The sequence below is a fragment of the Malurus melanocephalus genome, unplaced genomic scaffold (assembly GCF_030028575.1).
Source record: "Malurus melanocephalus ecotype Western Australia unplaced genomic scaffold, MMel_1.1 scaffold_428, whole genome shotgun sequence".
NCBI classification, from domain to species: Eukaryota; Metazoa; Chordata; class Aves; order Passeriformes; family Maluridae; genus Malurus; species Malurus melanocephalus.
Genome location: NW_026623660.1, coordinates 593,744 through 619,224, shown reverse-complemented (window position 1 = coordinate 619,224; position 25,481 = coordinate 593,744). Strand labels below are relative to the sequence as shown.

At 38.1% G+C, this 25,481-nt stretch overlaps 1 protein-coding gene across 1 annotated transcript in view; it reads right to left on the bottom strand.

Moving 5' to 3' along the window:
* Positions 1-25,481, bottom strand: part of TAF4 (TATA-box binding protein associated factor 4) — a 34,592-nt gene that overhangs the window by 992 nt on the left and 8,119 nt on the right. The window contains exons 3-15 of the mRNA XM_057379970.1: positions 13,225-13,391; positions 12,343-12,462; positions 10,876-10,995; positions 10,018-10,140; positions 9,239-9,328; positions 7,957-8,211; positions 7,637-7,781; positions 7,026-7,140; positions 6,232-6,401; positions 5,494-5,624; positions 4,729-4,854; positions 3,252-3,308; positions 3,051-3,170 (exon numbers count right to left, since the gene is read on the bottom strand). Coding sequence (XP_057235953.1) covers positions 3,051-3,170; positions 3,252-3,308; positions 4,729-4,854; positions 5,494-5,624; positions 6,232-6,401; positions 7,026-7,140; positions 7,637-7,781; positions 7,957-8,211; positions 9,239-9,328; positions 10,018-10,140; positions 10,876-10,995; positions 12,343-12,462; positions 13,225-13,391 — 1,739 coding nt within the window. The remainder of the gene's footprint in view (positions 1-3,050; positions 3,171-3,251; positions 3,309-4,728; positions 4,855-5,493; positions 5,625-6,231; positions 6,402-7,025; positions 7,141-7,636; positions 7,782-7,956; positions 8,212-9,238; positions 9,329-10,017; positions 10,141-10,875; positions 10,996-12,342; positions 12,463-13,224; positions 13,392-25,481) is intronic.

Genomic DNA, 25,481 nt, shown 5'->3' with positions numbered 1-25,481 from the left:
CATGGCAGGGTGCTCTCCTCCTGGTGACAACAGCTGTAACCAAGCTCAGGACTGCATTTAGGAGAAGCTTTCCTAGACACAGTCAGACATTCTCTAATGACTTCTGAATGCTCTTCCATCCCTCAGCATCACTCATCCCTCTGGTACACAATGCGAGTTTCTCCAAGTGGCAGGATAAGCATGCAGCATAATATATTTTTGAAAGTAAAAAAAAAAAAAAGAAGAAGAAAAGCAAAAAGCAGAAGGAAACAAGCCAGCGGCAGGGAAGGAAAGGCAGGGAAGGAGCGGGACAAGGACAGGGAGCAGCACAGGGGCTGCACGGCCGCGCAGTCCCCGGCAGATGGCGCGCACAGACMGGAATCCAGGCTGATCCCTCAATTTTAAACCGGGAATCTTTTGGTTCTCGGCTGCTGACAGGTTATTTATCTAAACAATGAATTCTTTTGGGAATAGGCTGTATTTCTGTGGCTCACCTATGGATTAATTTCTCGCTCCAATTTTATGTACTAGAATAATGTTCTCTTTTCTTTCTTTAATGGAACTTTGACACTTAATGACACCAAACACACTCCAGTAGTGAATAAAGATTTACCTGCCTGTGAGTCTGGAGAATTTTAAAAACCTTTCTTAATAAAAACACMTCAGACTTGAAAAAAGCCGAAATTTAGAGTAGTGCACGAGCCTTTGTAAATAAGCTGCCGAGGMTCCCACTAACATATATGAGAATGTATTTGATCAGTGAACATTACTGATGATCAAACCAACCAAAACCTGCTCTGGGAATTACCACTCTGGGTCAATAGAACTTTGCTCAGTGCAGGTGAATTTGCTTCACCACACTGCTTCACTACCAGTGAAGATTTTTGATTCTCAAAAATTCTGTTGACCCAGCAAACATCAAATCACCAAAACGCTGTAGTTAGGGCTGCTTAAAGGCTGGATTTTCAAAAAGRTATKTTAARGCACTTRCACAATTTGGACATCTAATTTTCAYCAACTTCAGCAGAAATTAGAAGATGCAGGAGATTACTAAATGCAGGATGCTAACTAAATTTTCTCAAATAGATACATATGATTACTAAACAATAGAAAGAATGGCTGGAAGGGGCTTTGTTCTTGGTTTTAAATTATTCTTTAGTAGAAGCTCAAGCCTGAGCTTTTATTATGCAAACCCTAACACTTTAAAAGCAAAGGTAAAATTTCAAGAGTMTTTAAAGACACAAAATTATGTATGGAATAAGTTAAGAAGCTTTTTGATAACTTTCAGTAAAATTACATGAACATAAAAGCTCTAAAACTGACAGCAACCTGTTTTGATGAATTTGGAAACAAAACAGTGCAATTACTACTTAGAAGTGATTTTACATGTAATTAAGAGTCAGCATTTGTAGACATCAAAAGCTTCCATTTACAAATCTGTGTCTAAGTAATGACAAACCTTATTTTCCACACTTCTAGTAATATGCCTTAACCACAAACTGCACACAAATGGTGACAAGTGGAGCCCAATTTAAAAATGTCAAGTGACACAGCAGCAAAAGCACAGCTGTGAGTATCAGATCAAAGGCAGCTGSTTCTTAATTAAACAGACAAAAAGATTAGATTTCCAGGGAACCTGTAGTTAATTGGTTAACTAGTGATTAATCCAGGATAACTAAATTAGTCAGATTTAGATGAAATACAAACAAGTGTTCTCAGTAGATGCAAAATACATCCCATAACCTAAGTGACATTAACAGACCATTAAGGTGGCACAGCTGAGCATGCAGGAGTAAGCAATGCCAACATTAACTCTGCATGAGGTACTTCAGCATATTCCTCTGAGACAACTTCATTTGTGTACACATCTATCTTTGCAAAGTACCCCATTCTGCAATTTTCATAATTTTAAACCACATCTATAAACCTTTAATAGAGTAATTTGTCATYTTATATAAAAACAAGTCTTATTCTCAGTAGCAGACATTTTAGTAAATTTCAAAACTTAAAAGAKACTCAAGAGGCTTGATTTTTTATAAACAAAAGTAACATTTACTAGTGTTCAGATTGTTCTCTTCCATTTCATATCAAGCACATGTAAATTATTACTTCCAGCATTTGAGTATAAACTAAAATGAGCTCTTTYGAGGCTTTTCTACAGTTCAAATGCTTTAGCACTGAAAATTCAGAATGTTCAAGGAGTAATAAACAGAATTATTAAATTATTAGTATCCTGTCACTAGCTATCAGACACAAAACCCCACAGGGAAAMATCCTCAAATTATGAAGAAAGTGTTTAGTCTAATAAATGACAATTTTCACGAGTATTTTGTTCTTTTTGAACAATAGAGAAAACCTACACTGAATGTCTCATGCAGAAAGCAATTTTATACCATTTCATGTTTATTAACTTGTTTAGAAATATAGCACTAATATAGCAGTAATATAGCAGTAATTATCTACAGTTTGTAAATTAATATTAAATGAATCAGACACTGAGCATTCTGATGCTAAGTCTGCAGAGAAGTTTCTAAAAGGCAGATTCAACAGCAGAATATACAAAGGATGTGCAAGAACATCCTAATCAGATGGAACTGGTCACAGTGATCTGCTGTGGTGACACTAAAACCAAGGCAAATCRACTGCTGAAAAAAGAAATCAGGCAAGTTCCTGTAACTTGAAGCTCCTGCTGTCAAATTTAGCAGTGATTCAATTCTACCACCMCATCTACCTCAGCAGCCTTACTCTGCACTCCAAGTTTGATGGGTTACAACCACAAAAACCTCCTTCCAAAACCACGGAGGTCCAAAAAGCTGAGATTCGTGAAATCAGAGATGGTTTTTCTAAAATTCCTCCAATTCCATGAATCAAGGAATGACAACTCAGATTTTATTCCCTAGGCCACTACGCAGGTGCTAAAAATTGATCCCGGCCTTGGAAGGGAGCAAATCTGCACACAAAACACACTAGTGCAGCTCAGGTAACTTCCACAAACTGGGGGAAAAGCTCTGAACAGAAAGGTTTGCACAGAGGCTGAGGCAGCAGAGCCAAAGRTGATAATTATACTGTACCTCTGTCCCTGATCCAGATCCTGGTGAGTCTACTTTCCTTTTCTTTCTGGGACCGATGGCAGCTAACGCAGTCAAGTTGGCATCCCTCTGTCTCATCTGTGCTAGCTCTTGCTGCTGCATCTGCAWGTGCCAGAACAGGGACAGATCATTATTTCTCTTTCAATTTCCAAAACAAAAGTTTATATTAAGGTCAACACTCACCTCCTTGGCCTTCTGTTTCAACCTAAGCTGCTCTGGATCTTCTTGTCGAGATCGAGACTGTGTTGATGAAGGACGAACGGGAGATGGTTGGAGGAAAAGAAAAGAAAAATTAATTCAATTTAAAAAGCAGTTAAATATTATACGTTTTACATAGGATAAGAAAGCTTTTCTTAAATTTGAGCAGGAAGTGGAGAATACCTACCACTCCCAGAGAGGGCAACAGGGGTAAACAACTTTAAGAAATTATAAGTTTTTCATTTCTCWGTTTCCGGTATCTATTTTTGAAAAAGGCATTGCATTTTTCTGCTTTGTTAAAGATAGCGAAGGARTAGCCAGGCAATTATGCCTTAAATGAAACCATTACAAGACACAAATTACACAGACCTGTGAACTGAATTACACACTTTGCATATGAACAAAGGAATCAGACCTGTACTTTTTGGAACAATTCCTCCCCTTGCTGGGTAACTATGCACTTACTCAGTGCAGATCTTTCTGCTACACCTACACACACAGGTCAGGCTGCAGTCTGAACAAAGCACACCTGAGTGACCCAAGACCATTAAAATCAGCAACTGCCCATTTCACTGGGCACCTGCAATTCCTTGTGTGTGTCATAATTCTAGAATTACAACATCTTTCACAATAGAAAAGACCTTTAAGAACATCAAGTCCACCTGGTTYCCTGGCACTGCCAAGCCCACCACTAAACCATGTCCCCGAGWGCCACATCTRCACAMTACTCCAAGGATGGTGACTCAACCACTGCCCGGGGCAGCYTGTTCAGGRCTTGACAACCCTTTYAGTGATGAAATTGTTCTCAATATTCAATCTAAACCTCCCCTGACACAACTTGAGGTCATTTCCTCTTGTYCYATCAAACCCTGAGTGTTGTTAATCCCTTACAATCTTTACGCCAACAASAAAATAACTTTGCATTTTGACATTGTAAACTCAGGCTGGATCATAAAACTAACAGTAAACATAGGTTGTTYTGTGAATTATTTCTAGGGTGCTTTTATCTAATCATATTCATTCTGCATTCACAGAGTAAAACCACAGTTTAATATTCACACTCATCTTTACATCAACTGCTTCCTATTTATTGYATTTCTCCAATTTGTAAAAACTTTTCTGAATTCTACTTCTAGTCTCCCAAACATGTGTAACTTCTCTATTACATTTAGGAGTACCACCAAGCTATAAAATTGATCTTTTTTGCCAATGCCAAATTCAAAAACTAAATTTTAAGATTTCCTTTAATTTGGGAACATGCAATGAGACTGACAAAGAAGCTGCCTCACGTGCTTTACAACGAAAAGCAAAACTGAGCTCTAGTTAAGAACACATTMATCAAGTTCCATCTTTGAAGATTAGTCTTCCCCTTCATTGCAAGTGTTTTAGAATGAAAAGAAACTCTGCAGTTTTGATGTCAAAAATGACACTTTGCAAACACGTGTGAAAGCCAAGCACTTGCCTTTGCCGCGCGCATTAAAATTTCCCTTTCTTGTTCATCTTTACGCTGCTTTTCTATTTGATCAAGTTGTTCAAAGAACTTGAGCTGTGCCCGAACGTCACTTGCTTGTTCATATCTTTCATCATCCTGAAAATACAGCAAATATGTTTCTCATTACTCCCTTAAAAACAAAGCTGTTAACTTGTACTGTACTGGGGAAGAACATATACATTCAAAGCTCCAATGTTCACTTTGTCCTTTTCAAATAGCAAGAGTATATTTACACCAGTCAAACCAGATAGAACTCTTAAAAGMATTTTGTTCTATTCCATGAATCATCAGATTTTGACTTTTAAACTAATATCATCACAGCTTTAACSTCTCAAACATATTTCACAGAGCTGCGTGGTTTTTTTAAATGCTGCTCAGGYATTTGCATCTATTAGGAACACACATCTGTCAGATAGCAGTCTCTTGAGAATTCAAAGCAGTGCTTTTATCTGTCTGACTCTACAATCACTCACACACTAAACATTTGACATAATAAATAAAGGGGAGGGCACAGCTTCTCTGCATTTGTTTTAAAACCATTTTGTATATGCAAGCTGAAAAGTTCTAGTCACCCATGTGTATTAATATCTTAATGGAAGGTGAGTCAGTCAAAGAGAATAAACATCCTGATTTCACAGAACAAAGAACACCTGAATTCCTGCATCACAATCAACACCACAGCCTGCTGAATTTGTGCAATTCTGCCATTTGATTTGAGCAATTAAATACGGTTACCTTGTAAGAAATATTCCTTTGTTGAGCTGTCTCTGATAGTTTTTCCACGAGGTTTTGTAGTCTTTGTTGTGTAGCATGTGATACRTAGCTAACTACATCAGGATGGATTTCTGTTATTCCATGTTTTTTACCTACAATCAGGACACAAGTGGGTTGTAAAAAATTATTTTACAACGAACCTAAATCTGAGCATAACCTCAGTCATGGAAATGTAAATGCCTTTTCCTAAATATGACTTKCAAGTTTTTCTCAGACAAGGCTTAAACAGGAAATTACACACATATTCAAATTTACTTTAGTTTAACAAAATTTACTATCTATTAATAATGCTGCGTACCACAGTGTAACAAAGAATTCAAGATTGCTTTTTGTTCAACCATCAATTCTAAATTACTAAGTAAAGAAGATAAAAGCGCTTCTGGACTAAAGTCACTGTTTGTGTCATGCTCGTTACACTTTATCAGTTTACACAGTCAGATTTTTAGCAAGGTTGAGTAGTTTTGATGTTGAATTGCCATCAGTTTAGAAGGCAAATCTATGTTTGCTATTCCTTGACACTATTATACTTTCATGAAAGAAATGATTGCCCACAAGAATCYGAATATACCACAAAATATCAGAAGGTAATGACTCCAGTAACTTTTAGTTATTCAAACCAATTTCTATGGAAAATGCCTTCAATTAATCTTAAGAGTAATAAAATTTGTTTTTATTAATGCTCARGATAAAGGAACATACCTATTTCTAATATCCTTCTTTGTAAAGGTGCTGGGAAAAGGAAGGTTTCGTCTTTACAGGACCTTGTTAACGTGCCCACGAGCTCAGAGTTTGTTGCCAATATCCGAGCACTTTCTTCTGACAGGTTGACTCCAGCCATTGATGCAACATCATTAATGTCATCATCATCCCTTAAAAGAAGGAAAATTTATTATGCTCATAACATTTAGGGCTTATCTGCATACACAGCTATGAAGCCACAGCTGCATATAATGAATTCCACCATCAACCTGAATACTTAATTTTACATTTTATTTGCTTTTGTGATATGATAAAATACAACTCATTTGTTTGTAAACGAGAAATCACTGCTTTGACTTCAAAGAGCACTAATTTTGTACTTCCTGTTTTTTTCAATATCCTTTCTTATGTAATGTTTCAACACCTTGAGAAACAAGAGCCCAGAAAAATCACTACCACAAAATGATAATAATCTGCCCTCATCACTAAGACAGGCTGTACATCCGAGTAACTCAAGCAGAGCTGGGAGAAGTAAAGGAATGAATTCCACTTACTTGTCTGGGCAGGAATTGTTTATGAGGTTTAGTGCCAACTAAATGCTAAAACCAGTCTGGCACAACATTGCTGCTGATATGTCCAGTGCTGTTTGTTAAACTCTTTTAACAAGAAGAAGCAAACCTGCCCCCAGAAAATCCACCTCTAGGTTATTGTGAGTTTTTCCACACAGGTTCAGCACGAGGAAGGTCTGAGTTCAGCTGCCCAAGCAGCACAAGCACAAACATACAGTTCCTCACCTAAAAGAGCCTCCCCCAGGTTCTTTCAGTTTATTCTTCTGAGCAGCAGCTACTTGTGTCGAAACAGTGGCAATAGCTTTGTTTCCAGGTAATACTGCTGGTTTTACCACAGGTACTGCAAGAAGACAGACAGGATTTGTACTCCATCAATAAGAGTTCACACGTGCAAGCCAGTCTCAGTTACTTATGGTAATAGGTCTGGTACAAAGACTTGACTTCAAAAGCTCCTGTCAGCATTTCACCCAGCTAAAAACAGGACCCTCCCATACAATTCCAGCCCCCAAACCATTTCTCTGACTATCAGTGCTGCTCTGATAGATCTGCATCCCCCAGCCACTATGGCACTACACAATGGAAGATTTTAGCAGTAGTATAAACAGGGYACTTATGAACTGACATTCACAGAATGAAGGGGCTGGAAGGCACCTTAAAGACCATCTCACTTACTCCAACCCCTCTGACACCTTCCACTAGACCAGGCTGCCCCACTCAGCCTGGCCTTGAACACTTCTAGGGATGGGGTATCAACAATTTCTCTGGGCAAGAAACCCRTGAACCACACTTCAGGTAATGCCATCAAATATGGCATACCCAGTATCTTGACCTCCTACCTGTCTGAAGTTGATTTAGTTGGATTTGAGGAGTAGTGAGCATAATACGACTGTGTGGTTGCCGCAATGCCACCATGGGTGTCTGTGTCAACGTTACTTGTGGAGGCCTTATCAATGCCCCTGCTTTCTGAGACTGTTGGATAACCTGCAAATAATAAGGAAAAAAGAAGTACTGTAAATAATCTGAGAATTGGGGGGAACAACAAAGCCTCAGTTAGACTTTTTTCCTCAGATGTTTGATTGAGCTAAACCACCAGTTTAAGAAGTACCACCAAAAAACCCCCTGCGCAATAACAAACACTGCACTYCAGCTCACATACCAGTGGTGTGGACTGCCCTTGTTTACTGACACCAACTTGTGTGGGCTGAGTGAGGCTGATGACGGGTTGCTGGAGGGTACTGGTGACAGTGGCAGTGGCCTTGCCTGCCGTGCGCTGCACCGAGGAGCTCAGCAGMACGGCTGCTGCCGACGGGATCGTGGCGATCGTCGCCTGCGTCGTYGGCTGCTGCTGCTGGCTTTGCTGAATGAAAGCTGCAGAGTCTGGTGTTAACTGTCTCAAGGCAGGTAAACTCCTCTGAAAAGCAACAAGGAAAGAGTTTTGTTGAGTTAATCCTGGCTCACATGATATTAACTGTAAAATAGCAACGCGTTTCGTTTCAGTCTGTTGGGTCGGTGCGTGTGCACCTAAGGAAAGGTGACAGGTGAGAACACAGAAATACCAACCTGCTCCTACTTAAGAAGCAGGACAGAGGGACAACACCTTTTGGATATCATCTTCCTACCTGGAACCCCTGGTACCTATTTAACAACCCAAGCCTGTGCTGCCTTCCTTGACTGTTAAAGTTGCACTGGAAAACCAGGGAATTTTTCMGAATAGCTCAACAGAGACCAGAGTGTTTTAGTGGCTTCTTAAATGAGTTGTTTTCTTATGRCAATAATTTTTGTCCTCAGGAACAGCTCAAGGTTGAACAAGCATTTAAGAACCCAGAAATRTCAACATACACCTACAACTATGTCCCTTAATCATACATTAGCCAAGCAGTTGCACTCTTACCATTCAATGTTGTAGTATTTTCACTGCTTTTCAGATGGTAAACATTTTGCAATAAATACTATTTTGAGACATGTCCAACTACTATAAAATTTACAACAAAAGGATTTATTATTGAGAGGTGGCAAATTTCCTGCTTATCCATAGAAACCAGTCTACATCACAGGCAAAAGACTTGCCCAGAAGGTACAGTTTTCTCTATCACTGAATCGCTTGTTTTCTTTTTAAGACTCAAARGAGAATAATAAATCAATTCATAGACTTGTGGTTTAAATCACAGAAAAAAAAAACTTTTTCAGATTTCTCCAAAGATCTATGATGTTTCACCATGGTAGAAGTTACATTACTGACTGTGCCAAGGAATCACAATAACGAACTCTTGGAATTAAGACACAAAAATCACTTCTTAAATGAGCAAAAGCCTAACCAGGCACCATTTAAAATTTCCTTTCATATAATTTTGGAATTCCACCTATAAGAAATGCGCTTATGTCTGTTGCTGCTGATATATAAGCACAGTGATAAAGAAAGGGTAGTGAAGATAAGTTACCTTCAGGAAAGGCACAAGATAAGGTTGAGGTGAAGAATTAAGTTCTCTRTACAGCCTACTGGTGAAGTCTTCTGGTTCAATTTTTCCATCCTTCAAAACAGAAAACCGAAATGAATAAACTCGTATAAATTAACTTTTACAGATACCCAACACCGAGAAAAAAAAAGAGGACTTTGGCACTTATTCAAAATAAGTGGTTTTATCATCTCTCATTATTTTTAGTTATCAACAGCTTTATGGTAAGAACTAATTTTACTACAAATTTCARTAAGACCCACAGACCTCTGGTTATTACAYGATGGAATACACCGCTTTACCCTAACTTAAAAGTTGCTGACAACTGGGCTAAGCAATACCAGTACTTTTTGTACACATATAAAATATATCAAGCTTTTATATTAGCACCAGGCAACATTATCTTTTTTGTTTGTAAAACCTGTGATCTCCTACACTCAGCCATTGCACCAGCTGTAGTGTCTACCCTCAAGTATACACTACATCTTTTTATTCATTGTTTTATCAAAATGTAGAATTTAAAGAGCTCCTAATTACTCACTCTTCAACTAAACTCACGTTCTCATGCATGAATACAAGCAGTAATGTCTCAGTTATAAACACTGAAAATGYATGCACCTATTTCAATTTAGAAGCTAATTTGATTTAGCTTAGACTCTATAAACTCCATCCTCTGAAGAAAAAATTAAAACCATGAAAAATCAGTTTTTAGTCTGAATTTGCCCAGATGCTGTAATTTACAASTTTTAATKAACTTTTCTTACCAGCAGGTTCTGTACTAATTCTTTCACGTTAGCCGCAGTCTCTGAGGACTGTTTTCCAGAAGATGCCAGTTTTATTAATGTGGACAGAAAGTTTTTGCATTTCTTCACATTTTCCATAGTTTCCTTAGAAGGAAAGGTAAAAGGAAAACAGTCAGAGAAAAGAAGACAAACTCTTCTTAAGACATGACCTGACTATACTCTGAAAGAAAGTCCCCTAGCTCCTCACTGCAGAGTAATATTTGTACACATGCCCCTCACCACCTAAGACATAATCAGACTGACATTATTATTTTCCTTCCTATAYACCTATGTATTACACATTTTGTTACCAAAATCTAAGAAATTATGATTCTTCATGAAGTTAGGAAACACCCAAGTATTTTAAGAGTGGCACACTGTGTATGGGAAAATACGTCCTTCAGCAGGACAACAAATAGTAAAGATCTTTTTTCACAGTGCATAGTACATGGATTCTCCCTGTTTTGCAATCCTGGAAACATGCAGGATTGAATGAATCAGTGCCAACTGATTATCCCTTCTCATACTTATTCTTCTCTGCAGTGCTGAACAATTCATTGTTCTATAAAATACACSTAACATATTTTTAAACATCAGTGCTTTAATACTGCTACAAAAATAAAAACACTTCGACATTTACCAAAATTCAAGTGACCTGTACCCAAACCTTGTATATTATATGGTTCTATTAAAGTTTACCTTTTCAAGGTCAACAGCTCACAGAATSCCTGCATCTTTCCACTCCCATCTGTGTTTACACATATGTGTATATATTTACATCTATACACACACGCATATGTGAGTGGACAAAAAGAGATGTCACATTTATCAGTATCTTACTGTGGCAGCAGTGGAGGTGGCCGTTGTCCCTTGCACTGTTCTCTGAGGAGTTCCAGTTTGTACAGCTGTTGCTGTCCCCAACGTGGTTGTTTGTGCAGTACCACCCAGAACAATCTGAGGCTGCAGAGAATACAAACACAAGATTATTTTCCTTGGAACGTATCAAGAGCCTGTCTTCCTGAGCCATGAAACAGAAAATGAGCCACAGGGCAGTACAACACCTTTCACAGTTGCTATAAATAAGTTACTCATGTGCGATCTGGTGCAGTGGAGAGAAGCAGCCACCAGATGGCACTAAAAACATTCGAAAAGGGAATCCTAAAAGTTGATTAAAAATTGCGCGATTTTTGGTCACKGAATAAAATACCATAAACATAACCTCAGCCACCGGGGTTTCAAAACACAACCAAAACAAACGCTGAATTCCTGTGAATTCAGTTCATCTTTYTGCCTGTTTCATTAAATGCCACTTCCAAAGGGACGAATTTCTAAAAAAGGCRTAGCTGACACAAAAGCTTGAGTCTTATCGAGGTCTTTGTGATGAACAAYGGGACAAAACATTCTTCTAGTTTTGTAGACAAATTGGTAATTTGAAACAGAAATAAAAACTCCAAAGAATCACCACTGATTCTTACACACACAGGGTCTTCTCACATACACAGTTCATTCATGGGCTTCCAACAGTCTATTAAAAATAATCCAATCTGAGAGACAAATTCCTACCAAGCCATAAGTGACACTCAGAATGTTCACAAATTGTCCGTAAACTTCTTCTTTATATCAARATGCACAATGTACTGCCAAAGCTAACTTAACTGGTATTTTGGGAGAAACTAAGGGAGACAAGGATTTTATTTGTCTCATTTTTTTTGAAATCAGGATAAATKAAGTCCATGGTGTGCTCATTACAGCACAAAATATGCAGATGGAATGGGKTTTTTTTTCTGGTCCTGCATAACAGCAGTGCAAATTAAGGAGACTCAGTTAGGTAAATTAACTCTTAGATCTAGAAAGATCACTGGCACAGGGAAAGGCTCTCTTGGGGGGAAAAAGGTTAACTGGATGCATAGCAAAATCTGCATGTTTTAAATTAAAACTCTCTAATCCTGTCTACTCAAAGGATGAAGAAAGCACAATGAGACAGATTAGGCGACAGCAATCATATTGTATCACTGCTGCCTGGATGCCATGCGGAGAATTTCACACTCTTGCACTGTTTTTTAAACTCTCACCATCTCAAAAAAAAAATTTCCAAGCAAGCCCAAAAAGAACAGAGGCCAATCTATGTAGGTATAATATGAAATAATAAACATATACATCTAAAAAATTGTACCTGTACATCCAAAATAYACACAGAGACCTGCAGATGTTTTAAAAAGGCAGAAGGCATTTCTTCCCTGCACTGAGCAACTGTATTTCCTGTGTGCCTGGAAGTCTCATRCACACGTTAATTCCCTACACACTCACTTGCACAACCGGGGGACGCTGTAGCGTTGTCGTGGGTTGCACTGTTGTTTGAGCCTGAGACACTTGCTTGATAATTGTAGTTGGTGTCACCTGTCGTGCAATAATGGGCGTTCCTGGAGCCTGAGGAAGAGGGAAAAGAACCAAACRCATCAGTGCCTATAGTTAATTACCATCTACTTTATCTAGTATTCTGATTCTGCATAGTTACCATTATTACAAATATCAAAGAATGCATCTGAATCACTAGAAAACTCTGAGAAGGATTTTCAGTCTTGTATTAAATGCAACTGTCAAAATCTCAGTGTACATATATCAATATCCTTTTCTTCTTTTAGTCTTATATTTATTCTGGGGGAAAGAGTTGTACACATTAACCATATATGGTCTTCTTTATATCAAAGTTTTAAACTTAATGAGATTCAGATATGTAAAAATATTTTTGATGAGTAACAGCCAAGCTGTAACAGAATTAGGAACAAAATGCAATGCCTATGCCATGTGGAAAGTAGATTTAGATTACATATTTGGAAGAAATTCTTGGCTCTGAGGGTGATGAGGCCCCAAGCACAGGCTGCCCAGAGAGGTGTGGACTCCCCATTCCTGAAGTGTTCCAAGCCAGGTTGGACATGGCTTGGAGCAGCCTGGTCTAGTGGAAGGTGTCCCTGCCCATGGCAGGAACTGGATCACCTTTAAGGTCCCTTCCAAYRCCTTTCCAACACAAACAATTCTRCAATTCTATTAATTTACAAAAAGTCTTTATATCCCCAGTTAGATCTGCAGCTTCTTCAAATCACTAACATCGCCCCTTACTCTCTAGTGCATTCTTCACAGGGAACAAAAATAAATCTTACAGTTTTTAGCACCGCAATTTCCTGGACTGACCTGCACTGTGGATATCTGCACTGGGGGTGCACTGGTAGGTGTAGCAGGACGAGGAGTCAGAGTGTTCTGAGGCTGAGACTGGGCATGTGCYTGTGCCTGCATCTGCGCCAGGGCTTGCTGGGGGATCATCAGCAACTGCCCGTTCTCACTGCGCACCAGSACCATGCCTGCAAAACAGAGAGTGGTCAAGGAACACACATCCTTTGCAAATATCAAAGAACATATTTTTCTGGTTTGTTTTTTTTTTAATCCAAGTTGGATACATGTGGAATTAATGTACAGCTGAAGGAACAGGCAGCTAACAAAAGAGGTTTAGAATAAAAGCGAAATACCCAGCTGCATTATAGCATTTTGTATAAAACAAACTAATTTCAGAAATACTCCTATCTAAATGCTCACTATGCTGTGYATCAGAACACAGTGAGTTGCATTTGCCCCAACCAAAAATATTCCATGTGACTAGAAGTTAAATGTAGCAATCCTGTAAAAATCCTACCTGCTCTTTACTAAGTAATTTGCTTTATGAGACAGTACAAATAGAAGAAAATCTGCCATTAGGCAAGATTYCTGTTAGTTTGTCTTTAAGAGGGAAAGAAAAATAATCAAACGTAGGCTTCACCATCAACACAAACACAATTGTCTGAGTTCTAAATTAATTTCCCATAACCAATTTAGTAATGAAAGTGGCTATAAAATCATAATCTCTCTCATGTGCATCAGCCACAGACTGCACTGTGCCATGTTACACCCCAAATGAAAAATAAAACAGAGAGGGAAATGAGGAAGTCGTTCCCTGCTCAGTCACTCAGATCAATAMCCTTAACCCCACTGGGTAGCCGTAGGGAACCAGCTTTTAAGRCAGATTTTCAGATGAGACTGTCTCTTCCTTGAAGGCACAAACAGAATCTGGACAAGCTTGCCAAGAGCTCCTTCCTTCACCATGCCTCACTCAGTCCCTGAGAGCCTCAGGACCTCATCAGTTCTGAAAAAGTCACCTAAGGAAACAAACTGGGCACTCAAAATTAGCTGGCTTTTCTTGAAACTACAGGAAGAACTTTCACCATGGAAATCAAGAGGCACTAGTGAAATCAGAAAGTTTTTCTTAAGTGTTATTCAGTGAATCAAAAGCCCATACACRCTCCACAACAGTATCTGGAGATGTGGTCTATTGCATCTCAGAGCATGACTACTTCAAAAGAATCAAGCTTTTATTTGCTTTTCTATTCTGGTGAAGTGCTGAAATGTTTACAGACAACACCTTAAACAGTTTTCTTGGACAGTTTTACAAGTAAACTGCAAAAATCTGTATACTGATTTCTACAAAAATGAGTTCAAAAGAAAAGTCTCACTTATTTGCCCCTAATTTTTTCCTTACGTTCTCTCCATTAACTCTCTTTTAATGTCAAACTAGTTTACATCCTAAAGGTGACTTTCCATCACAACTTTTTAAAATAAGTGTTAAGGTGAGACCCACAAAGTGCTATGGACAGGCATTATATCAAGAAACAAATATCTTCTAAGTGTTTTTCTGTAGGAAAGGAGGCAGGGGAGAAACTTATTTATAATCTTGTAGGCTATAGAAATAAATACTCTTTGTTTAGCTGTCATGTCCAAAAAACTATTTTCCAAGCCTTTCAAAAAAGTAAGGTCTCTTTTCCTGATTCTTATGCAGGGAGAAGTATTTCCTTTAAAACAGCAAAGGCACAGACCACCACCACCACATCTCAAGAGAACTTTAAGACCTTAGTAGTGAAGGCAGAGCTTGATCCTGTGGGCTGCTCATTAGAACCATTACTACTTTCTCTCTGTGGGAAGGGGGCTACTGACAAAAGACAAGAAATGGAACATTTTAGACTAGAGAATGACCCGTTACTACATACAACTCATTCCTGCACAAACAGAACCTGGCATCCTCTTCAACAAGCAAACATAAAACCTTGAGAAATGAACTCACATTGACCATTTTTGTCATCCCTCATAACGACCAGCTGAAGCAGCTAAAYGCTGAATCAGCAGAAATCTTCAATATTATTATAATTGAAATCATCAGTACAGTGGAAATCAGATTAGAGGAGCTATTTTCAAGTCAACATCAAAGATTAAGTCTTGAGTACTATTTCGTTTCTAGCAACTGAAAGGGCCCAATGCAACTACCTATGCCTGAGCTTTCAGAAGTCCTTAAACACCACASAATTMTACTGACAGCCCATAACAAACCATTTTTCCCTAAAATTCACCAGTTTGGGGGTTTCCCTAGGATATCCTAAGGTTAATGTACCATCCAAATTCTTTAAAGAGTCACAAATTCTTTCCTTACAGAAGCAACATTAGAAACACTAAGCCAAGTTAGGATGGGGGCAGATCTTTACATTTCTTTCTCAGGACAAAAGTGACTGAAGTGTTTTGAAAGCACCAAGCCAAAGCAGCTCACYTGCACATGAGAACTTTTATAGTATCAGGCAGTGGCACAGAGCTCTGTGATACCTGTTCCTGCCTCCAGCTCAACACACCCATYGGGCTGCATCACACACCAACACACCCCTTGCACAAGAGTATTGTCAACTTACTGCTTTGCTCCCCAAAATATGAATCAGGAGAAAGAAAAGAGGGGAAATAACCACAAGTGAAGGTTCAATACCCCTGAAGTGCAAGCACAACATCTGAACAATGAAACATTCTCCCTGAGCTACATGCAAAATTAGAACATGCCTACACATTAACATAGCACAACTGCTCAAACAGACAGTTGAAAAGCATATTAATGTGAGCTTTAGAAAACATATCAAGAAAGTTCAATTTTTGGCAGCAGACAGACAAAACAATCATTTGTAATTCAAACCCTGACTCTAAGCACTACCCTGTTAGATTTCTAACTACGGGAAGTCTGAAGTACTTCTTTCAAGTATTGAAGTCATAATAAAAAAGTAACTCATACAAAGCCACATTTATATCTGTCCCCATTTAAATAGTTCTTTCATTCCCACTCAAAGTTGATACACAGTTATTTTCAATTTATATCGTTTCTAACATGTCATTAAATTCAGGGTCTACCACTGTAAATTCCTGTGACACGTACTGGGCTATATACAAACATAAAGACAATTACTAACATCTTACTGGTCTTAAATAAACTTTAATCATGGTATGATAATGCAAGACATTTTACCTGCTTGGAATGCTCCCTTGTTGGTACATGGGTGATTTTGGAAAAGGTGTAAAAATTCAGAATGTGAACTTGAAATTTCAGTGCAGAAATTCATCCATGATACAATTGTGCAGGCAAGGAAGTTTTGACTGAACACAAAACCCTTCCAGCTTTGACAAGAATTCTTTAAAAAGGGAGATGGAGCTGCCCTCTCAGCTTTTCCAACCCAATTACCTAAAAAAGGAACTCACTAAACCAAAACTATACCCAAGCTGGTATTAARTGGATTTTCAGTGAAGTTCAGAAGGGTCATTGGAGATAACTCGATTAAGACTTAAAAACAAAGTCCCATTTATCGTCTGCTTCTAAACAAAGTCACTGTAGGACTGTAACAGCCCCCTCTCTGCATCCGTACATGAATCTCAGTTAACAATTCATGCCAATGAAGAAGAGGAAGGGCTGACAGCTACATGTGTAGAAAAATATTTTTTTTCCAAAACTTCTATTTTAAATATTTAAATACAGGCAAATATCATAACCTCAAACTCCAATGGCATAAGCCTGCAAATGCTGAGTGAACCAGGTCAGAAGTGACTTACCAGTACTAGAAGACAGCTAGAACTGTAAAACATATGTCACTCCTTCAATTAAATTCAGCAACGTATTTAAAGATGAAAATGTCCTTCTGTTTTATGAACCAGTTTTTGTTCACAAATGGATCAATTMTTATTTGAGACTAAATACCTAATAAAGATCACTGGACATGTTCAATTAGGAAAAAAGTGACAATAAAACTTAGCCATTTTAAATATCTCTCTGCTTTCTTTTTCCTAGAAAGTCTGATCACGTGTACTCTAAAATCATATTCATTATTAAAAATGCAAACATTCAAGAATTCTTTCCAAGTCTCTCATTAAAAAACTAATTAAAATTAAAATTAATTACCATTTTTGTTAGAAGTTAGAGGCTTAAAAGAATCCTGAAAGAGGCTCATATTTTAGTTTGAATTAAACAATCTATCATGGCTCCAAATGAAGGATTAACAAAATTTAGTTGGCTGTTCCTGATGCCAAAAAGACTTCTRTCCCTGRCCACTACAATGCTCAGCTCACRTGTTCATGTTGTGGAGACCTTCCCAGATCACTCCTGTTTTCAAGACAGTTTGGAAGGAAAAATGCCATTATTATATGATGTAGTTGTATCATTCTACAGTGTYGTCTTTGCCTCTTGCTTATTTGTATTTCTATTTTCTAATGGCATTTCCATTTATAAAGTGTTGTGCTTTGGTTTTTTTTTTTTTCTTTGTTGGTATTTTTTCAATTAATAAAATGTGTCAAATCATGCACTGAAATAAAAAGTGAAGAACTCTGGCCATAGTACATATCAGAAAGACACAAACCAGACTTTTTTGCTAATGCCTCCCTCTTCCTTCTTTCTTTGAAACATGGCTTAGCTTAGCAAAGACTGAAGAAAAAAAAATCAACAGAATTATAAGGAAGAYTAATAAAATATTTTGTACCCTTTGCAAATCACTCTGATTATCTGTGTAATTTTGAAAACATACAACTTTCTTGATAGAGAACCCCTAGCTCCAAAAAAAACAAACCAAACTGGAAGTTTCCTGCTTTGTTACCAGTTTTTACTGGTAAATTTTGATTAATAAAATTTATAGGACTTATATATATATATATATACACAAAATTTATATAGACTTTTAATAAGTTGCTTTTTTTCTGTAGCTGAGATATGACCAAAGAATTAACAGGTGTATGATCTTGAAAGTGAATGGAGAATATCCTTTTTCAGTCTCCTTTTCTTAAAAAGATAACTGAAAAACTTCCCAAGAAAAAACAGCTGGGGTCAGGGAGAACTGTTAGGCAGTAAAGAATCAATAGGCACACACACTGGTGTTCAGAAACAATGTCCAAGCCTGAAAGAACAACCAGAGGACTGATGCTTCTGGTGTAGAAAATCAAAGTCCTTACAAGCATCTCTAGAAAAGAACGTTATTGATCATACAGTCCACTGACATCTGACAAATCTTCAAATCCTAACTAGATTTGCCAGGGAAGTTCACYAAGAGGTTATCTTCAAGTCAAAGCCCTTTGGGCCTTAAGTTCTTGAGCRCACACTCATTTGTGGCAAGATGCTGCAAACATTTGACACGGCAGAAAAATCTGACAGTAATCCTAAGTGGGCTGTGCCATATTAGCAGAAAACTTTATGAGAGTATCCTTTTGGTATTGTCAGAAGAGATTCTGTTGCAATAATTAGAAAGCAAATGTGCGTGTAAGGTTATGCAAGTTGTCATCATCCACACCACAAAACCATCTAAAGCAAAGGGGATGAGTCCATGCTCTGTAAGTGATTGGATCAAGTTACTCAGGGATTCCAGAATGACAAAACCCTTATAAAAAGGACAAAGTTTCTAAGATTTTTCCAATAAAAAAACTTCTGGAATATCAGAGAGAGAGCAGGAGAAAAGCATACCTCCCTATACAAGCTACATGAAAAGCTTTCAGAATAAGTGATATATGTGACAGGGTCCCATCCTTTATTGCGGAAAAGGAAAAGATAACCTGGTACCAACATCAACACTGTCCAACAATCCACTGTCCAACCATTCTTCCTTTTACAGTAACGGATCCACTTGGAAGAACTCCCACTCCACGGGAATGAAASCCCAAGAAAAGCAGAAAGAACCTACCGAAGTCTACTGATCACTACAGCTCCATGAAAATCTGGGTCATKAAGAAAATCTTCTCTGACACCACACAAATTCTAGCAATTTAAATTATTTACACATATTAAAGAGCAGCATCCGTAACAAACCAGATGCGTAGCAGCTCATGAAGGACCATCTATACATCAATTCCTGAGAAACAGGACTGTAAATCAAGATGAGTAGCACAGAACTGTAAATGGTAACAGACATGTGGATTAGATGTGACTGAAGACACTACTTTGTACCTGAAGAGAAATGCATTAGATGTACTGAAATTTAGGTGCTTAGAACCTCAAGAGACCTGTGCTGCACAAATCCAGAAAATTATACCTSAACTTTCTTGCCAAAGCCTTTGACTTCATCAGTAATCCAAGCTCTCAAGTTTCATCAACAAACGAGGTTGTTTTGTGATTTCTATAAAGACACCTTTGCTCCACAAGCATAAGCACGGCGCCTAAATCTCCATAGTGCAGGAATCAGGAGATATCAGGAAACCCACCAGCTCAAAATGAACCCATGACTATGTGAGACTTCAGCTGCTCCAGAAAAGACTGCTCTGCACTGGCACAACGAGGTCAGGCTGTACAAACATGAGGCAGCAGTAGGTATGTTCCCTGCTGAGCTGCAGGTCTGCCGGCTCCATACAAATGCCAAGCAGTGACAGAGCTGTCCAGCACACTGGAGCAATCCAAGAGTCTGCACCAATTCCAGAGTAATGGGTGCCCCAAAGCCATGAGGCTGGGGYTCTGCACAGAGCTCTGCTCAGCACACAGGGCACACACTCTGCTCAAAGAAAGRGGCCTGTTAAACATTCAGCACCTGCTGTGTTGAAGGTGAGCTACACCTTGCCATGAAAAAATATGGCATGATTGTCAGGTGTTGCTTCAGAGCATCTCTAACACTTGAAGTCTCTCCCAACAGGCACTAAATATTGCACGTAGTGAAGACTGGCATGGCACAGTGTTTTAGACAAGAACTACAAAAGCATAACACTCCATTTCCTTTTCAACTCATGTCACTCTGATGTAAAGCAAAATTCTACCCAGACACAATGCCTAAAAGTTTTGGTACAACATTAGTTTATTGCAGAATTTCACTGTTTGCTGCCACCACTCTCCTCAACCTGCACACAGATTCCAAGAAGTCATTATGGTCTCAGAAAAATGAATTCTTCAACAGCTGATTTATGATTATTGCCAACACAGGTGAAAGATATGTTTGCAAATATCCCCAAGAAGCCTGACTACAGTGCACAGGAAGCATATTTTGAACTGACCAARTATAAAAGTTCGCATGAAAAATTGCTTGTTTTTCCTTACAAAAGAGTCAACAGACAAAAATTCTATTTCATTTTAAAAGCTTTTGCTTAATCTTCCTAWGCAAGAGTTCAGTTTCAAACAACACAACTCAACCATACTGTCTAAAAGGTGAAGAAGTGRATCATTTGTAAAGTATTGATTCACAAACCTTTTATGAATATAGTTAAGAAATAATGTCATGGTGGAGTGCCAAAAAGCCACTGCATTTAACAGTGATCCCATATGGAAAAAAATCTTACCTGCTCAGTTGAAAAGGTGTGTAAGAAATGTTTTGAGAAATACATCATTTTATACAGCAACAATCAACAAATGTTTCAACAACAATGTGATTTGARAGTATTTTGACTTCTCTGTAAAACTATATTCCTTGAAAGAGTGTTAACATTCCTTTCTAGTCAAGCATACAAAGCCAAAACACCAGAGTGCTCTGTCAAATTGCAACCCAATCATCACACAAATCTGTCTGATTCCGAAACAGCTAAGAAAAACACTATCAAGAACTAAACCAATTGCTTTAATTATTGATCTCCAAGCAATTCAGATTTAGCTCTGCCATTAATTTCAATATACTTAGATGAAACAACAAAGCAGTTACACTAAACTCAGATTTGSTATTGAGAAAGAAGACACAAAATAAAGTGTCACTAATTCTTTTCCTCTGTTATTTTAAAAAGGAGGTTTTAAAATTCAACTAGTCTTCATTWGTGACAGTTTGTACCAAGGTGTGTCAGCATTAGTGTTGTTCAAGCACCTGAAGAAATGGGAATGGCCAAGTTACTTTGCATTTATTACCACAGTCTGTACAGAAACACTTTATGAGGCGTAATGCTTTAAATCAATGTTATCTCCCTTCAGAACGCAACAGCCTAAAACAACTAAGCACACAAAAAGCCATAAAGAACACATTTCTTTAATTTGTCCCCACTGTGAATGCCCTACTTGAGGTATAYATTCTTTGGAATTTTAGCAGTGAGAAAACCCTTTGTTGATGCTACCTTTTCACCTGGATCTGTGGAGACCCAAAGCTGGACAATGCCACCGACTGACAGCTCCCCMGGGCAGCCTCAGCAGAAACATTCCCTCCACATCCTCCTCTGTGACTTCATGCCTCTCTCACTGCCCATACAGAGTTATTCTGCTTTGAGAATATGCCAAACACTACGCCTGCAAGTTCAATACAAACCATCAACAGGGACATGATATTACATGCCATTTGGCTGATAGCAACATTTATTAAGCAGCTCTGCTTTTGCAGTTAGTCTGAACACAGAATTATTTTCACACCTGTAAGCTTGGATGCAGAAAGCTTTTCAACAAAATCAGGTTTCGTTTTGATTTTTACTAACCATCAAATGCACAGTCCTGAGTAATGACTAAGCTTAATGACTGGGTATGACTAACACTTATAAATAATTAGTGCCTTTTCTCCCCCTCCCCCATGGAGGACAGGGAAGGAGASGAAATCAAATGATATACTGGTGAAAAGGAAGAATGAAAGGAACTAAGAGGTTGAAGCTCAATACATGAACACATGTAKGTTCTTCCAATCCACCCTTAATACTACAGCAAACATGACCRCACGTATGTCTGTTAAAAACTAATAACTCCTCATGCCTGTCTTTTAGCTTCCACATGGTTCAGTCACTCTCAGCCTCTCTACTCCAGATTTCTTCTCTTRCACTGATCCCTTCACAAACATTCCTCTGGTCCCTGGCATCGACTCTTTTGCCACAGGTGCTGCAATTTCTCAGTGCTACTCCTTGGACYTGGCACTTCTGATTCATATGAGCACAACTGGTCCCACTCGCCACACCGCCACTTAGGCTGAAAGTACCTGATGTTATTGTATTTGGAGACAGGTTCTAAATCTAACCCTCCCTTACAGAAATATTTGATGAATAAACTGAAGGAAGGTGTGCAGACAWCTCAGTGCAGCCTTGCTGCCCCTCAAACCATCTCAAAATGACTTGAGCATGGCACCACACCTCATTGCTTGGGTTTTGTTTATACTTTGATATCTAGAGCACACATTTTTCAACTGCACTGGCTGTCAGCACAGTCTATCCAGCACGTGCTTTATTCTGCACAAAAGCACTGTGATAGCTTTTAACAGTTGAACTACTCTCAGAAGCATATATTAATCAAGTTGTAATCATAAGTTAGGCCATTTTTACAAGAGAGGCTTACTCAATTCAACACAAATCTTAGGACAGTCATGTCAGTCAWGTAAAATAATATTACACACTGCTGCAAGTTTTATATTATTCATTGTCTAGGTACTGGTTAGGTGTTACCGAAAAATACATTTTAGTAATGYGTTTTAAGAGAAAAAGCAAAAAATCAAAATTAAGATACACAGCATTCATAGCTTACAGCTCAGGTTTATAAACAGAGGATCTATAATGGCAAAAAGTTACTTAATTTTTATCAACATACTTTTCCAAATCCCACAACAAGAGCTTGCTATCCAAGTCAGACCTTGCACTAAATCCTATACAAACACACAGTAAAAGCACCAACCCTATTTCACCAATTTTTTAACCTATTCATGCATTTTCCTGAGAATCAATCTTCAGCATTCAAAGYACAACTTTCTGATGGTAATCTAAGTACAGAAACTCAACTTTTTAAGGTGTTATTTTGAGCCTGACAACAGTTACAGACCCAAAGATGACCTACATCTGTACAATGCCTTAAGACAGCTCTACTGAAGTGCTGAGCAGATCTCGCTGCAGAAAAAGGATGCAGATGTATCAATTCCTTATAATTACCACCTCTTCCTTGATTACTGATAATCTATACATTACACCGTGACAATAATCAATGTTTTGTTCTCACAAAAAAAAAAATCTATACTTAAAAAAAACTGTAGAGGCGTAAATAAGACCTCAAGAACAATTATTATATTTTACATTARATATTATGCGAAATACACCTGAATAAAATTACTCCAAGACAGGAGGCTTGGTGGTAAAAAATTAGCTCTCAGTTACTWGAGATGCCCACACCTCCAGAAGACAACCAGCATTTCTGAAAGGGAATTCCCACAGAACAGAACTGGGGTAAAAATTTCCAGAGGTAAGCTGAGGTAAAACTGTCCTAGAAGGTTTAAAACCACCAAAAAGCTCTATTCACGTGTCCATGGTCACAGTGAAAAAAGAAAACAAAACAAAGCCTCATCTAATCTGAAATATGGATGATCACATAATCTTTATACCTGTTTAATTACAGCCTGGTGTGTGTATATGTTGTATAAGCAATTCTGCCTCTCTTATGAGGAAGCAGATGCAAGAGGGCTGATAAAAYGATTTGCACACAGGAACAGACCTGTGGCTGTGCAAAGAAAAAGCCCTTTGTCACCTGTGAGCAACACACTCTCCCTAGAGTTTGGCCTTCCTTCATACAGAGCTTTAGGGTTCATAATACACCTCAAGTAACTGTCTATTAACTAGGACTAAAATCTCCTCTCTATTATTGCCTTCAGCTGTGAGAAACAGTATTTTCAAAATTCTTTCTTTGTGSTACTACCTCTTCAAATCTTCTTTCACAATAACATGCCTAACGTAAAGCTAAACTTGCTAATGTCTTCCAACATTGCATGAAGCAATGGCAGCAAATTCAAGAAGATTCAGACAGATAAATGGGGATATAAACATTCACAAAGTTTCAACACAAACAATAATCTTGACAAGAGTGGCTCTTTTCAGGTAAAAATGTTAATTTTRAATATTTCTGACCAAAAAACACATATAGTAACAAAAAATGTTCAATGTGTTAAGTGACTTCTACTTCATTCTGAGCAGACGCAGTATTGATCACATAGTTTCTACAGGAAAAACCTTTCTAGACACCAGAATACACCAGTATTCTCTTTCCTTGAACCCGGACAATTTAAATATCAGTATTTTCAACTGTGTTCTTGAACTACTTCATGCCTTTTTTTAGAATTATAGTTACATATCATTTCCGAAAACGAGGAAGATGATAGTAAGCTTTCATATACCAAAATACTTCATTTGAAAGGTTTGTGATTTAATTTATGTCTTATCAATGCCCAAAACTGATGTATTTTCACCTCGTTTGCTAACCTGGCTGCAGCATCCTGTGTTATAAGGGATTCAAGTCCTGTGCAACATTCAGATTTGTGGTACTCAAACCAAAAAGGTTTCATAAGCAAYCTGCCAGATTGCCAGGGATGGAAAACATGTAACTTCTTGCAGAGAGCAAAACACTTCAAAATAAATAAATCACTTTTGCTTAATGATCAACAACCTTTATCAAAAAGCTTAGTGATACCAATAAACCCAGAAGATCACAATTTGAAGATCATACAGACCYTCTCCATACATGCACTTTCAGAGGCTGTTGGGGACAGTATTTTTCATAACAGAACTGAACATTATGTAATCAGAGTTAATAGCTTTCATGATTTAACAGAATCACAATTATATTCCCATTAGATCCCATCACTTAAYGATACACTCTAATCAGATGTGCAAAACATCAAGATACTCTTTTAACAGAACCGAAAAATCCTATTGGATAGCTCTCTGAGCCTCAGGTTCTTTGGGGTACAAAGCCAAGCATGCAAGAGTCCTCAGTTATGGAAGTTSCAATGCGAACAAACACAACTTTCAGTCTGGTGACATATGGCAGATCTGATGTAGCAGATTCCAAATAAAGCAGAATGTTCCTTTTGCTGATGCATGATTTGAAMMTAAAATCCACCCCKCATCCAGAAGMRTTCTGCAGAAGAGATCYACACTTATCTTCCAGAAAGACAGATACTGCTTTACATGCCAAGTATAGGACTTCCAAGCTAATCCTGGCAAAATATTGATTTCTGCATGGCCTTGGGCAAGTCAGAACTTCTTTAACWTGCTCTTTCCCCCAGCTCTAAAGCAGAGTTCATACTACTTTATTTACCAACCACACAGGCATGTTGCAAGGATTAAGTTTTGTAAAATGCTTTGAAAGTAAAACAAACTATAAGTACTCTAAGAAGCCCCCATTGTCATGGTTCTTTGCAGACATTATTTTTAACAAAATCGAGCCATGCCAACACACT